General features: G+C 48.9%; 1 protein-coding gene across 2 annotated transcripts in view; it reads right to left on the minus strand.

Annotated features, from left to right (window-relative positions):
* The window catches only part of LOC140430435 (solute carrier family 66 member 2), an 89,378-nt gene that overhangs the window by 52,888 nt on the left and 20,214 nt on the right, over positions 1-16,276 (minus strand). For both annotated transcript variants that reach the window (XM_072517911.1, XM_072517910.1), the window contains one exon: positions 6,344-6,477. In XM_072517911.1, the coding sequence (XP_072374012.1) occupies positions 6,344-6,477 (134 nt within the window). The remainder of the gene's footprint in view (positions 1-6,343; positions 6,478-16,276) is intronic.

Raw genomic sequence — 16,276 nt, forward strand, 5'->3', positions numbered from 1 at the left:
TGCAGTAAGTGTTGGCTGCTCGAAGAGCTCCGGCTCAGAGTTGATGAGCTGGAGTCTGAGCTTCAAACACTGAGGCACATCCGGGAGGGGGAGACTTACCTGGACACTGTGTTTCAGGAGGCAGTCACACCTGTCAGAGTAAGTAGTTTAAATCCTGCCAGTGGCCAGGGACAGCAGGGTGTGACTGCAAGTCAGGCAGGTAAAGGGAACCAGCAGTCAGGAACTCAGGAGCCTCAGCCCTTGACTCTGTCCAACAGGTATGAGGCACTTGCCCCCTGTGTGGATGGCGAACAGGGCTGCAGGAAGGATGAGTCAGCTGACCAAGGCACCATGGATCAGCAGGCCATTCAAGGGGAGGGAGTAAATAGGCAAGTTGTAGTTGTAGGGGATTCTATTATCAGGGGGATAGATAGTATCCTTTGTGAGCAGGATAAAGAGTCCCGCATGGTATGTTGCCTGCCCGGTGCTAGGGTGCGGGACATCTCTGACCGGCTTGAAAGGATACTGGAGAGGGAGGGGGAGGATCCAGTTGTTGTGGTCCATGTCGGTACCAACAACATAGGCAAGTCTAGGAAAGAGGACCTGTTTAGAGATTATAAAGAGCTAGGATTCAAATTAAAAAACAGGTCCTCAAGGGTCATAATCTCCGGATTACTGCCCGAGCCACGTGCAAATTGGCATAGGGAGGCAAGAATAAGGGAAGTTAACACGTGGCTGAAAGAGTGGTGTGGGAAGGAGGGGTTCCTTTTCATGGGACACTGGCATCAGTTTTGGGACAGGGGGGGCCTATACCGTTGGGATGGTCTCCACCTGAACGGAGCTGGGACCCGTGTTCTGGCGAAAAGAATAAATAGGGTGGTCAATAGGACTTTAAACTAAAGATTGGGGGGGAAGGGAAAGTCAGGGAACCAAGAGGTGAAGTAATCAGTGGGAAGTGTCGCTGCTTAGGAATACAAAAAAGCACGAAAAGACAAAACTCAGGAGAGGTTACGATAGTCCCCATCCCACAAAATATGACAGTGTATGGAAAGGCTCAGTAAACCAAGGTCCACCACACTAAGAAAACAAAAAGGGACGGTCAATAGAGAATTAAAGGTGCTATATTTAAATGCGCGCAGTGTACGGAACAAGGTAGATTCGCTTGTGGCCCAGATTGTGACTGGCAGGTATGATGTGGTAGGCATCACAGAGACATGGTTGCAGGGGGTTCAGGACTGGCATTTAAACATCCAGGGATTCACAACCTATCGAAAAGACAGGGAGGTGGGCAGAGGGGACGGGGTTTCCTTGTTAATTAGGAATGAAATTAAGTCAATGGCACTAAATGACATAGGGTCAGATGGTGTGGAGTCTGTGTGGGTAGAGTTGAGGAACCACAAAGGCAAAAAAACCATAATGGGAGTTATGTACAGGCCTCCTAACAGTGGTCAGGACCGGGGGCACAAAATGCACCACGAAATAGAAAGTGCATGTCAGAAAGGCAAGGTCACAGTGATCATGGGGGACTTCAATATGCAGGTGGACTTGGTAAATAATGCTGCCAGTGGACCCAAGGAAAGGGAATTCATTGAATGTTTATAGGAGGGCTTTTTGGAACAGCTTGTGATGGAGCCCACGAGGGAACAGGCCATTCTGGACTTAGTGTTATGTAATGAGCCAGACTTGATTAAAGATCTTAAAGTAAGGGAGCACTTAGGAGGCAGTGATCATAATATGGTAGAATTCAATCTCCAATTTGAAAGAAAGAAGGTAGAATCAGATGTAAAGGTGTTACAGTTAAATAAAGGTAACTACAGGGGCATGAGGGAGGAACTGACGAAAATCGACTGGGAGCAGAGCCTAGTGGGAAAGACAGTAGAACAGCAATGGCAGGAGTTTCTGGGAGTAATTGAGGACACAGTGCAGAGGTTCATCCCAAAGAAAAGAGAGGTTATCAGAGGGGGGATTAGGCAGCCATGGCTGACAAAGGAAGTTAGGGAATGCATCAAAGCAAAAGAGAAAGCCTATAATGTGGCAAAGAGTAGTGGGAAGTCAGAAGATTGGGACGGCTACAAAAACAAACAGAGGATAACAAAGAGAGAAATAAGGAAAGAGAGGATCAAATAAGAAGGTAGGCTAGCCAGTAACATTAGGAATGATAGTAAAAGTTTCTTTAAATACATTAAAAACAAACGGGAGGCAAAAGTTGACATTGGGCCGCTCCAAAATGACGCTGGTAATTTTGTGATGGGAGACAAGGAAATAGCTGAGGAACTAAATAAGTACTTTGCGTCAGTCTTCACAGTAGAAGACATGAGTAATATCCCACCAATTCCGGAGAGTCAGGGGGCAGAGTTGAATATGGTAGCCATCACGAAGGAGAAAGTGCTAGAGAAACTAAGAGGTCTAAAAATTGATAAATCTCCGGGCCCAGATGGACTACATCCTAGAGTTCTAAAGGAGATAGCTGAAGAAATAGTGGAGGCGTAGTTATGATCTTTCAAAAGTCACTGGAGTCCGGGAAAGTCCCAGAGGATTGGAAAATCGCTGTTGTAACCCCCCTGTTCAAGAAGGGAACAAGGAAAAGATGGAAAATTATCGGCCAATTAGCCTAACCTCGGTTGTTGGCAAGATTCTAGAATCCATTGTTCAGGATGAGATTTCTAAATTCTTGGAAGTGCAGGGTCAGATTAGGACAAATCAGCATGGATTTAGTAAGGGGAGGTCGTGCCTGACAAACCTGTTAGAGTTCTTTGAAGAGATAACAAATAGGTTAGACCAAGGAGAGCCAATGGATGTTATCTATCTTGACTTCCAAAAGGCCTTTGATAAGGTGCCTCACGGGAGACTGCTGAGTAAAATAAGAGCCCATGGTATTCGAGGCAAGGTACTAACATGGATTGACGATTGGCTGTCAGGCAGAAGGCAGAGAGTTGGGATAAAAGGTTCTTTTTCGGAATGGCAACCGGTGATGAGTGGTGTCCCGCAGGGTTCAGTGTTGGGGCCACAGCTGTTCTCTTTATATATTAACGATCTAGATGACGGGACTGGGGGCATTCTGACTACGTTTGCCGATGATACAAAGATAGGTGGAGGGGCAGGTAGTATGGAGGAGGTGGGGAGGCTGCAGAAGGATATAGACAGTTTAGGAGAGTGGTCCAAGAAATGGCTGATGAAATTCAACGTGGGCAAGTGCGAGGTCTTGCACTTTGGAAAAAAGAATAGAGGCATGGACTATTTTCTAAACGGTGACAAAATTCATAATGCTGAAGTGCAAAGGGACTTGGGAGTCCTAGTCCAGGATTCTCTCAAGGTAAACTTGCAGGTTGAGTCCGTAATTAAGAAAGCAAATGCAATGTTGTCATTCATCTCAAGAGGCTTGGAATATAAAAGCAGGGATGTACTTCTGAAGCTTTATAAAGCATTAGTTCGGCCCCATTTAGAATACTGTGAGCAATTTTGGGCCCCACACCTCAGGAAGGACATACTGGCACTGGAGCGGGTCCAGCGGAGATTCACACGGATGATCCCAGGAATGGTAGGCCTAACATACAATGAACATCTGAGGATCCTGGGATTATATTCATTGGAGTTTAGGAGGTTGAGGGGAGATCTAATAGAAACTTACAAGATAATGAATGGCTTAGATAGGGTGGACGTAGGGAAATTGTTTCCATTAGCAGGGGAGACTAGGACCCGGGGGCACAGCCTTAGAATAAAAGGGAGTCACTTTAGAACAGAGATGAGGAGAAATTTCTTCAGCCAGAGAGTGGTGGGTCTGTGGAATTCATTGCCACAGAGGGCGGTGGAGGCCGGGACGTTGAGTGTCTTTAAGACAGAAGTTGATAAATTCTTGATTTCTCGAGGAATTAAGGGCTATGGAGAGAGAGCGGGTAAATGGAGTTGAAATCAGCCATGATTGAATGGCGGAGTGGACTCGATGGGCCGAATGGCCTTACTTCCGCTCCTATGTCTTATGGTCTTATATTACATCAAATTGCAAATTAGAGTTGAAGGGCAATTCTTTCATGTTTCTCTTCTGGGATTTGGAATAACCCGGCATTTACCATCAACCCTGTTCTTAACACTCAGAACACATATTCTCATCCAGCTTTGCGTCATCCAAATCACTTACATATATTATGAACCTCTGCGGCCCAAGTACTGATCTTTACAGTACTCCACTAGTCACAGTCTGCAAACGTGAGAATGACCGGTGTATTGCTCCTCTGCTTTCTGCTGTTGACCAATTCTTCCTGTTAATCAATCCTGAATCCATGAGAGTACTGTTATAACCCCCGTGGATAATCAGATTGCCTCCACAAACCTCCACAGAATATGAACTTTTCTGGTAACGGAGGGCGGGGATTCCCCCAGAACAAGGTGAAACCTCATCAGTATATAAACCTCAACCTGGCTGCAGGTCAGGGCGGGAGACCCTTCGGGGAGTGGAGGTTATTGTACATCAAAATAGTTAAGAAGGCATATGGAATCCTTTCAATGATTAGCCAAGGCATAGAGTAAGCTGGGAGGTTATGCTGGAACTATATGAAAGTTAGATTACAACTTGAGTACTGTGTACAGTTCTGGTCGCCTCATTACAGAAAACATGTTAAAGCAAATAGAGAGGATACAGAGGGGATTTACAAGGATGTTGCCAGGACTGGAAAATTGAAGCTATGAGGAAAGATTGGATAGGCTGGAGATGTCCTCTTGGAACAGAGGATGCTGAAGGAAGATTTGATTGAGATGTGCAAAATTGTCTGGGAGGGATCTATTTAGTTTAGCAGAGAGATCAGTGACTAGGTGGCATAGAGTTAAACTTTAATTCATTCAAAATTTTTCTTCCTGTAACCTAACTCGTGACAACTTTCATTCACCTGTCACCTCTACACTCATTAACTTACACTGGCTTCTAGTTGCAACACGTGAAATTTAAATTTCTCATTTATGCGCTCTCGCCCCTCCATGTCCTTACCCCTCCCTAACCCTGTAACCTCCTCCAGCCTTACAACTCTCCAAGATCTCTCCACTTCTCCAATTCATCCACACTTTCTATCTGCCCACCCTTGTGGTCGAGTTGTCTAGCATCCAAGTTCTGGAATTTTCTACCAAAATGTTGCAGCTTCTAAACCTGACTGTGCTGCTCTTTAGAGACACTCCTTAAAATCTACTCGTTTGACTGAGCTTTTGACTGATTGTTCCTCTCAATGCCTTGGGGTGTTTTATTATGTTAACAGTGCTATATAAATGCAAGTTGTTGTTGTTCCATATTTCGACTAACACTGGCAAAGACACTGTTGTTTCACTTATCCAGTTATTATCACAGCTTGTAAAAAAAACATCATTCAAACTAGTTTTACAATTTCTTCTTGAATGTCCTGAAAGATTCTTACCATTTATAAATGATCATTTATAAGTCCCAGGTGCTTTAATAATAAAAAATCTTTATTGTCACAAGTAGGCTTACATTAACACTGCAATGAAGTTACTGTGAAAATCCCCTAGTCCCCACATTCCGGCGTCTGTTCGGGTACACAGAGGGAGAATTTAGAATGTCCAATTCACCTAACAGCGTATCTTTCTGGACTTATGGGAGGAAACCGGAGCACCTGGAGGAAACCCACGCGGACACGGGGAGAACGTGCAGATTCCGCACAGACAGGGACCCAAGCCGGGAATTGAACCTGGGACCCTGGCGCTGTGAAGCAACAGTGCTAACCACTGAGTACTTGCTACCATGCCGCTTTGTATATAAAAAGCTTTCATATCTTCTGATGTAGCAAGGTGTTCCTACTGGCTTCAAATCATTTTATCATAAATACGATGTGAAGAGGCCGGCGTTGGACTGGGGTGGGCACAGTAAGAAGTCTTACAACACCAGGTTAAAGTATAACAGGTTTGTTTTGAATCACTAGCTTTCGGAGCACAGCTCCTTCCTCAGGTGCCATAAATAAAAGTAGCTTTCTAACTACAATAGGCTGCATTCCTCAACAGCTAAAATGAAGTCCAACAAATGGTGTGCCTGTTCGGTCTATTGCGCCTGCCTCAAGCCTCAGAAGTACTAACTTTCCAGGTACAAGGCCACATGTCTGGGATTTTGATATTATCACGTATCATAGATTCTTGTTTAAATTCCAGTTATGCGCAGGTCTTTTCTCTCCAAACTCGACTGTGCGATTCTGAAAAGGGACAGATTCCAACTCCACTCGTGAACAAACTTCACAACAGAAGCAGATGAATACGAATGGACATTTTACTTTCTTTCATCAGCTCCAATATGATTTAAGCTTCTCTTATTTGGAATCTAAAATGACAATTATTTATTGCCACGTTGACATGATCAACACATGAAGGTACAAACCTGTAAAAAAGTGTCTGCTGGTGCTCATTCTGGAAGATTGCTGGACAGCACAGCAGAGGTTTAGCAAGGCCAGCATGGTGAATATCAAGACAATACTCTGCCATAGGAGGGTAAGTTCAAAATGTTTCCCAAACCTGTGGAAATGAGCGACCTTATTAGAAATTTCACGCATTGTAAGTTTTCTTTTTTTCAAAGTACCAATTTAACAATGACATCAACATGTATGACAAACAAACTCCCTAATGGTCAACCAGTGAGTGGCTAAGACTTCACATCCAGCGGTTCCAGCCTTAATTCCAGGTTTTGCTAAATGACCTCACCTCAACCAAGTTAGTACTATGACATGTCAACTGACCACAGGACTCCTGGGTGTAAAATGGGAAAATTAACCCGGTTATTCAATAATCCAATTGAACAAAGAACAAAAGAACAAAGAACAAAGAAAAGTGCAGCACAGGAACAGGCCCTTCGGCCCTCCAAGCCTGCGCCGAACATGCTGCCCGTCTAAACTAAAATCTTCCACACTTCCTGGGTCCGTATCCCTCTATTCCCTTCCTATTCATGTATTTGTCAAGATGCCCCTTAAATGTCACTATCGTCCCTGTTTCCACCACCTCCTCTGGCAGCGAGTTCCAGGCACCCACTACCCTGTGTAAAAAACCTGCCTCCTACATCTCCTCTAAATCTTGCCCCTCGCACCGTAAACCTATGCCGCCTAGTAATTGACCCCTCTACCCTGGGAAAAAGCCTCTGACTATCCACTCTGTCTATGCCCCTCATAATTTTGTAGACCTCTATCAGGTCACCCCTCAACCTCTGTCGTTCCAAACCGAGTTTATTCAACCGCTCCTCATAGCTAGAAATTGAAAGTGTATCAGCTAAATACTCAGCCAGGACACTCCATGAGCAGACTTCTCACACAACCTGCTGCATGTTTTGTGGCGGCGGCGGTGACGATCCGCTATTGGCCGGCGGTAAGATGTTTTGGTTCCACCATTATCTCATTGAAATTTACTCCTTGTCACCGAGAAATTCGCAACAGGAGTTATGCGGTCAGCGGGGCCTTCCAGTCCTGTTGGCACAAACAGCCGGAAGGTTCCGGCCCATATGGTTGAATAGTTAGTGTCAATTGCTGGAGAAGCTTGCATATTATATGTAATATAATCAAGGAGAGTCAGCATGGCTCCATGAAGGGGAAATCATGCCTGACAAATTTATTCAAATTCTTTGAGGTGGTAACGAGCAGGATAGATGAAGGGGAACCTGTAGATACAATACACATGGATTTCCCAAAAAACATTTGATAAGGTACTGGGGAAAAGGCTACTTAATAAGATAAGTATTGGGGCAGCACGATTGCACGGTGCTTAGCACTGCTACTTCACAGCTCCAGGGACCCGGGTTCGATTTCGGCCTCTGGTGACTGTCTGTGCGGAGTCTGCACATCCTCCCTGTGTATGCGTGGGTTTCCTCCGGGTGCTCCGGTTTCCTCCCACAGTCCAAAGATGTGCAGGTTAAGTGGATTGGCCGTGACAAATTGCCCCTTAGTGTCCAAAAGGTAAGGTGGGGTTACTGGGGTGGGGGGGAGTGGAATTAGTAGGATGCTCTTTCCAAGGGCCGTGCAGACTTGATGGGCAGAATGGTCTCTTTCTGCGCTATAAATTCTATGATTCTGATAAGAGCCCATGGTGTTGTGGGGGTAGTATGGATAGAGGATTGGCTAACTAATAGAAGACAAGGAGTTGAGATAAGAGAGGAATTTTCAGGATGACAACCTATAACTAGTGGAGTGCTACAGGGATCAGTGATGGAGTCACAATTATTTTCAATATATATTAATGACTTGGGTTAGGGAAGTGAATACAGTATTGCCAAGTTTCTGGATGACATAAAAATAGGTGGGAAGGTAAGAGGTGAGGATGACACAAGGACTCATTAGAGTGATGTAGACAGGTTAAGTAAGTTGGCAAAAACTTAGAAGATGGGATATAATGCAGGAAAATATGATGTTATGCATATGAAGAATAAAGGAGTTGAATATTATCTAAATGGAGAAAGACTACAGAAAACTGCAGCACAGAGAGATTTGGGACCCCTCGTGCATAAATCACAAAAAGCTGGCAACAAGCTCAGCAGGTAATAGGGGAGGCAAATGGAATATTTCAAAGCAAATGGGGTATAAAAATAGGGAAACCTTGCTGAAACTTTACATGGCACTAGTTAGACCACACTAGAAGACTGCAATTAGTTTTGGTCCCCTTATCAAAGGAAAGATATACTGGCATTGGAGGCAGTGCAGAGAATGTCTATCAATTAACTGTGTCTTAAATTTTCAAAAAGCCACAGCAATAAGAGTCGTACGTTTCGCCTTTCTGTGACAGGTTAAACAATAGCGGATAGATAAAGGTTGACATTCCAGTACAGTACTGAGGGAGCACTGTACTGTTAACATCTCTCTTTGAGGTGAGATGTTAAACTGAGGACCAGTCTGGCTGCTCGAATAATGGATCTTGCAACACTATTTCGAAGGTGAGCAAGGGAATAATCTCATGTGTCCTGGTAAAGGTTTATCCCTCGATCACTGTCACAAAATGAACAGGGGGCTGAATTCTTCGATTTTGCGGCTATGTCCAGAGGAAGCATCTGGTCTTATGACCAAAGAGTTGGCGCCGTCCCCGCGCTGATGTTTCGCCCTGTTGGGGGCCAACAGCCGCGCCACGTAAACCCCCCCCCGCTTTACCTGCAGATACGGACGTAGAATGGCTGGGTCTGTGGCCACGCATGGCGGTGGCCTGTGGCGGCCGCACCGTACAAAGTGGCATCGGCCACGCGCGGACCCGGACTGCTAGATAGTGCCCCCCTGTAATCCCCTCGCCACCCCCACGTGTCCCCCAATCCCCGCTGAAGCCCCCCCCCCAGCCAGTGGAACGGCTCCCGCGTGTCCCCCAATCCCCGCTGAAGCCCCCCCCCCCCCCCGACTGTGGCGCCGCTGGACACAGTCCGCAGCCGTCATGCAAGGTCCCCAAAAATTGAGAGGACACGCGAACGGCCCAGTTGGGAAGTCTGCCCATCAGGGGCAGAGCATCAGGGGAGGCCCTCAGGTGACGTCCCGAGACCGTCCCAACGGCGTGCGGCGTATTTGTCGAGTACGCTGTTTGTGAGGGGGCGGGGCATCGAAAAACGGCGCCCCCCCCCCCCCCCCCCCCTCACCGATTCCGGTGTAAAAACGGATTCTCTGGCCAATTGCCAAACACGATTTCTATGTCAGCAATCGGAGAATCCCGCCCAGGTTACCTCTTCAGTGTCACATCGATGTTTAGTGGAGTTTGCTGAATGCCTATTGGCTGCCACGTTTTCTACATTGTGTCATTGGTTGTAAAATGCTTTGAGGTGCCGGTGGCATGGAAAGCGCTTTGCATCAATGCCTTTTCTCTTCTACAGTACTGCTATTCTACAACCTACATCTGAGATGTATAATGCACTAACTGTTTTAATTTTGAAAGAAAAAGCAGTGACTCAGGAAGGGAAGAGTCATATTAAAGAACATCAATTCTTGTTTTACGAACAGTTGAAAATGAGCGGGGTCGGCCATTCGACCTCTCGAGACTACTCCGCAACTTAATAAGATCATGGCTGATCTGACCATAACCTCAAATCTGCATCTCGCCTCCCCCCCCCCCCCCGATAACCGCAGGCGGCACGGTGGCACAGTGGTTAGCACTGCTGCATCACAGCTCCAGGGACCCGGGTCCAATTCAGGCCTTGGGTGACTGTGTGCAGTTTGCACCTTCTCCCGATAATTGCGTGGGTTTCTCCGGATGCTCCGGTTTCCTCCCACAGTCGAAAGGTGTGCAGGTGAGGCATATTGGCCATGATAACTTGCCCCTTCATGTCCAAAGTTGATTTGATTTTGATTTGATTTATTGTCACATGTGCCGAAGTACAGTGAAAAGTATTTTTCTGCGGCCGAGGGAACGTACACAGTACGTACGTAGTAGATAAAGAGAATAATCAACAGAGAACATTGACAAATGGTACATCGACAAACAGTGATTGGTTACAGTGCGGAACAAGGGGCCAAACAAAGCAAATACATGAGCAAGAGTCGCATAGGACGTCATGAATAGTGTTCTTACATGGAACAGATCAGTCCGAGGGGGAGTCGTTGAGGAGTCTTGTAGCTGTGGGTTGTGCAGGTTGAGTGGCTTGTGGGGATATGGCAGGGGTGTGAGCCTAGGTGAGGTGCTCTTTCAGAGGGTCGATGCAGACTCAATGGCTTGAATGGCTTCCTTCTGCACTGTAGGGATTCTGCCACCACCTTGCTTACCAAGAAACTATCCACCTCTGCTTTAAAAATATCCAAAGACTCTGCTTCCACCACCTTTTCAGGGGGAATTCCAAAGACTCACAGCCCTCTGAGTGAAAGAATTTCCCCTCATCTCACTTTTAAATGGGAGACCCCTTGGCTGGGATTCACCAAGCTTCCGGGCCGAAATCGCGCTCGGCGCGGCGGCGGAGAATGGGGCATCAGACCCGCGATCGAGATGTAGTGATAGGGCCCGTAAGGCCAGAAAGTTAGGCGCCTCGTAAGTTGGCACAGGTGCAGAGCACAGGTTAGATATAGGGGCTAGGGCACATGTATAGAACTTTTGTTATTAAACAAACTGAAACCCCGATGAGAGCTGCCTCTGTGCTCTGTCCAATGTTTGCGGGGGTGGGGCGGGAACTGAGTGCCACAGTGTTGAGGGGTGATGGAATGTTGAGCCCCAGTGGGTGTGACGTGCGCACACCCCACACCCCCCCTCCCTGGACGTCCACGCCACCCCCACCCCCAGCGAAACGACAGAGTCATGTGATGGAGTGTCCAGCCCGCATACTACAGGGACCACCCAGGTGGAGGGTGTTACTGTGGCCATGAGTCAGACATTGTCTAATGATGTGGAGCCCAGAGCTCATGGCAGAGCGGGCTGTCATCATCTTCCATGGCATGGACCAGACCCCCTGTCACTAGCAACCGTGTGAGCCCAGCCCGATGTGCCGAAGGTGGATGTGTCATGAAGGGGTGGTGTGCATGTGGGTGTTGTGGTGGTGTGGGAGCTAAGGTTGGTCGGTAGTGGGGGAGGTGAGTCTCATGGGTGTTGTGGGTGGTGAGGGCAGTGGAATTGTGAGGGGGTGCTGTACTGTGGTGTCCGTGCCCCTGCTCAGCAACCCCCCCCCCCCCCTAGTCGGTGAAACGTGTGGCTATTAACTCGTCCCGTGTTTGCTGGCCCAGCCGGTGGCATTGGGCAGCCTCCCGTCCATGTCCAGCCCCCATGTCCTGTACATTGCCCCCCCCCCTCCTCACCATCCTCCTTATCTGAAGAGGCGTGTCCTTCGTCGTGATCCTCCCCCTCCCCCTCCAGCACATCGCCCCTCTGCTGGGCTATATTGTGGAGGACGCAGCAGACCACAATTATGTGGCCAACCCTATTCGACTGGTACTGGAGGGACCCTCCAGAGCGGTACAGGCACCTGAAGCGCATCTTCAGCAGCCCAAAGCACCTCTCGACCACACCCCTGGACCACAATGGGCATCATTGTAACAGGTCTCCGCGTCAGTCTGTGGCCTCCGTATAGGCGTCATCGGCCATGACCGCAACGGGTAACCCCTGTCACCCAGCAACCAGCCCTGCAGCTGGGGGAGGGGTGTCCCTCGAACATGCCAGGGATGAATGATTGCGCCAGGATATACGAGTCATACACACTGCACGGGTACCGGGCACAGACGTGCAGTATCTTTGTCTGGTGGTCACAGACCACCTGCACGTTCATGGAGTGGTACCCCTTCCTGTTCATGAACATCGGCCTGTTTTACGATGGTGGCCGCATGGCGACGTGCACCCCATCGATCACCCCCTATACCATGGGTACCATGGTTCTCGCTGACTCAAGGTGAATGTCCGCACTCTCTCTTTGTGCTTTATCCCCGCTGTCTCGTAGAATGAGCTCCTGCTCTCTCTGTGCATTTATCCCTGTTCTCGCCGACATCCCGCTCTCTATGCTTCTATCGCCGCTGTTTCTGCCGAGTCTCGGAGTGATCTCCCGCTCTCTCTCTCTCGCTGCGCTGTATCACCCAGTGTTCTCACCAACTCTGGGGGTGAACTCCTGCTGTCTTTCTATGCGCTTTAATGTGAAGCTCCAAGAGGTACCAGAACAGTCTGGTTGCCATGTTGCAAAATGGTTGTTTTATCATCTGTACCTATAATCTCTCCTGAGTCGTTCCACTCATTAAACCCATCTGTTTTCTAATGTGCCATGTCTCCCTGGAAATAGTTTCCATGAATTCTTGTTGAGACTTCTGCTTTAAGGAATGCATTTCTGCACACGTGGAGTCCATTCAGATTCTCAAAAAAGGTAGAGCTGACTTCCGGTGGCGGCCATGGAGTGAGAGGTCGCTGATTTGGTAGCTCCCGCTCGTGGTGGACCTTTGGACCTTTTCCCCTGACTTATGGGGGATTCGATTGGTAAAATTGGAGACTGGTGAGGTAGAGGAGAAGAATTCCTCCACCAGCTTATGGAGTCGTGGACCAGAAGTGGTCTACAAAGGAGAGATCGTTGGGCAAAGAAGGGAGTGAAGTCTGCAGCACAGGAAAACATGGCGAAGGTTCAGGGACTGGGATTGTCGGCCCAGTGGTCAACGCAGCAGCTGGTGGAATTTCTTCAGGAGAGCTTCGCCAAGCAAAGACAAGAATACCTGGACCCGATTAAGTTGGATTGACCGTGTGGAGCAAAGATTGGAAGCCCAAGGACAGGCGATCCAGAAGGTGGGAGAGGCGGTGGCTGAGCACGAGGACCAGCTAACCGCGATGGTGGCGGAGATGGGGATGATGAAGGACCACCAGAAAAGGCTGCAAGAGAAAGTGGAGGATCTGGAGAACAGGTCGCGCCACCCGGAGGGCATTGAGGGATCAGACGCAGGGGCATACGTGGCATGTATGTTCGAGAAGCTGCTGGGGGAAAGTGCGTTTACTCATCCCTTGGAAGTGGACAGGGCGCACCGAGCCCCTTGCAAGGAAGCCGCGGATGAATGAGCCACCGAGGGCGATGGTGGTACGAATGCACCGGTTCCTGGATAAGGAACAGATCTTGAGGTGGGCCAGGCAGACAAGGAGCTGTTCATGGGAAAATAACGAGCTGCGCATTTACCAGGACATGGGTGCAGAACTGGCCAAAACAAGGGCGAGCTTCAACAAAGTTAAAACAGCCCTCTTCAAGAAGTGGGTGAAGTTCGGCAAGTTGTACCCAGCTCGTTTGTGGGTCACTTACGAATGGCAAGAACTTTAATTCTGATCGCCGGGTGAGGCAATAAACTTTGTTAAGGACAGGGGACTGGCACGTGATGGAGGACATTGAACCTGGGGGCGAGTAATTCTGTGCCTGTGCTGCTAAAATTTATTTTCTTTTTTGGGCTGTGTATGTAGTGTTTTTGTACCAGTGTTTGGGCTGTTGCTCAGTTTTGTATGCGGGTTAACTTTGTTCTTATTGGGGGATGGTGGGTGGAATTTTCTTCTTTGTGTTTGTTGGGGATTGTTATGTTTTGCATAAGTATGTTTGAGCGGGGGGTGGAAGGGAGATTAATGGGGGCTAGGATGCTTGGCACCATAGGCGGTGCTTAACAGACTAGCTGAGCAGGCTAGCTCACAGAAGCACAGTGGGGTCGAGCAGGTGATTAGTTTAGTATGAGGGGGCTGGGATTATTATTTGTTAGTGGGGGGTAGGGGGGGAATTGTTCTGCTGACAGGGGAGGGACAGGCGTTGGGAGACAAATTGGAGGCCGATGACGGTGGGCGCCCGAGGGCGGGCCTGAGGAGGCGCGGGATACGAGCTGGAGGCTGGCCTAAGAAGGGTGATGTTTGTTCGGCAGGGTGGGGGGTGGGCGGGATTCCCCCCAACCAGGCTGATCACATGGAACATGAGAGGGCTGAATGGGCTGGTCAAGAGGGCTCGCGTGTTCGTGCACTTGAAGAGGTTGAAGGCGGATGTGGCAATGCTACAAGAAACACTCCTGAGGGTAGTGGATCAGACTAGGCTGAGGAAGGGGTGGGTCGGGCAGGTATTTCATTCGGGGCTAGATTCTAAAACTAGGGGGGTTGCGATCTTGATCAATAAGCGGATGTCATTTGAGGTAGGGAATATAGTGGCAGACTCAGGGGATAGGTTTATCATGGTGACGAGGAAGCTGGACGGGATGCCGGTGGTATTTGTGAATATTTACGCACCAAATTGGGCCAACGCGGAGTTTATGAGGCGGGTGTTAGAGAAGATTCCGGACCTGGACTCATAGGGGGGGGGGCTTCAATACGGTTATAGATCTGAGGTTGGATCGATCGAGTTCAAGGACAGGGCGGGTGCCAGCTGTGGTGAAGGAGCTAAAGAGGTTTATGGAACAAATGGGAGGGGGGTAAACCATGGAGGTTCGGACGACCAAGTGTGAAGGAGTTTTCTATTTTCTCCCATGTTCATAAAGTGTACTCCCAGATTGATTTTTTCATTTTGAACAGGGCTTTGCTGGCAGGGGTGATGGATGCTGAGTACTCACCGATTGTTGTGTCGGACCATGCCCCACACTGGGTGGATGTATGGGTGAGGAAGGAGGAGGTTCAGCGCCCGCAATGGAAATTGGATGTAAGACTGTTGCGGTTGAGGGGGTGTGCGGCGGGTGAGGGAGGCCATCCAGAACTATTTGGAGATAAATGATACAGGGGAAGTTTCAGCAGCAATGGTATGCGAAGCGGTGAAGGCAGTGGTTAGCGGGGAGCTAATTTTGATACGAGCTCATAGGGAGAAGGTGGAGCGCGCAGAGATGGATAGGGTGGTTAAGGAAACACTGCAGGTGGACAGAAGGTATTCTGAAGCCCCGGAGGCAGGTCTATTGAAGGAGCGGCAGAAGCTGCAGATGGAGTTTGGTCTGTTATCCACGGGAAAGGATGTGGGTTGGTTGAGGAAGACGAGGGAGGCTGTATATGAGTATGGTGAGAAGGCCAGTAGGATGCTAGCACACCAGCTAAGGAAAAAGGAGGTGGCCAGAGAGATAGGAAGAGTGAAGGACAGAGGGGGAACACGGCCTTCGACCCAGCGAGGATGAACGGGGTTTTAAGGAGTTTTACAGTTGGCTGTATGAGTCGGAGCCCCCAACTCAGGTTGAGGGGATGAGGCAGTTTTTGGATGGGCTGGAGTTTCTGAAAGTGAAGGAAGGGTTGGTGGAGGGGTTGGGAGCCCCGATCGGGATTGTAGAGGTAGTAGAGGTATTGCAGGCCATGCAGTCGGGCAAGGCCCCGGGACCGGACGGCTACCCAGTGGAATGTTATAAGATGTTTTCTGGATGCTGGGCCCACTGCTGGTGAGGGCATTTAATGAGGCAAGGGAGTGGGGTGTCCTTCCCCCAACAATGTCACAGGCTTCAATTTCACTGATCCTGTAGCGGGAGTAGGACCCAGAGCAATGTGGGTCATACAGACCAATCTCCCTACTGAATGTCGATGCCAAATTGCCGGCCAAAATTCTGGCCTCGCCTCGAGGATAGAGGACTGTGATCCGGGGGTGATAGGGGAAGACCAGACGGGGTTTGCTAAAGGTGGGCAACTAACAGCCAACGTTAGAAGGCTCCTGAAAGTGATCCTGATGCCTTCCGAAGTGGGGGGGCAGAGTGGTGGTCGCTATGGACGCGGAGAAGGCCTTCGACCGGGTGGAATGGAATTATTTGTGGGAGGTCCTGGGATGGTTTGGGTTTGGGCAGGGATTCAGTGATTGGGTTCAGTTGCTGTACCTGGCACCGGTGGTGAGTGTGCAGACGAACCGGGCGAGCTCGGACTACTTTAGACTGCACCAGGGGACAAGGCAAGGATGTCCCCTCTCCCCACTGATGTTTGCCTTGGCTATAGAGCCATTGGCTAC

Source organism: Scyliorhinus torazame, chromosome 10, assembly GCF_047496885.1.
Source record: "Scyliorhinus torazame isolate Kashiwa2021f chromosome 10, sScyTor2.1, whole genome shotgun sequence".
In the NCBI taxonomy this organism is placed as follows: domain Eukaryota; kingdom Metazoa; phylum Chordata; class Chondrichthyes; order Carcharhiniformes; family Scyliorhinidae; genus Scyliorhinus; species Scyliorhinus torazame.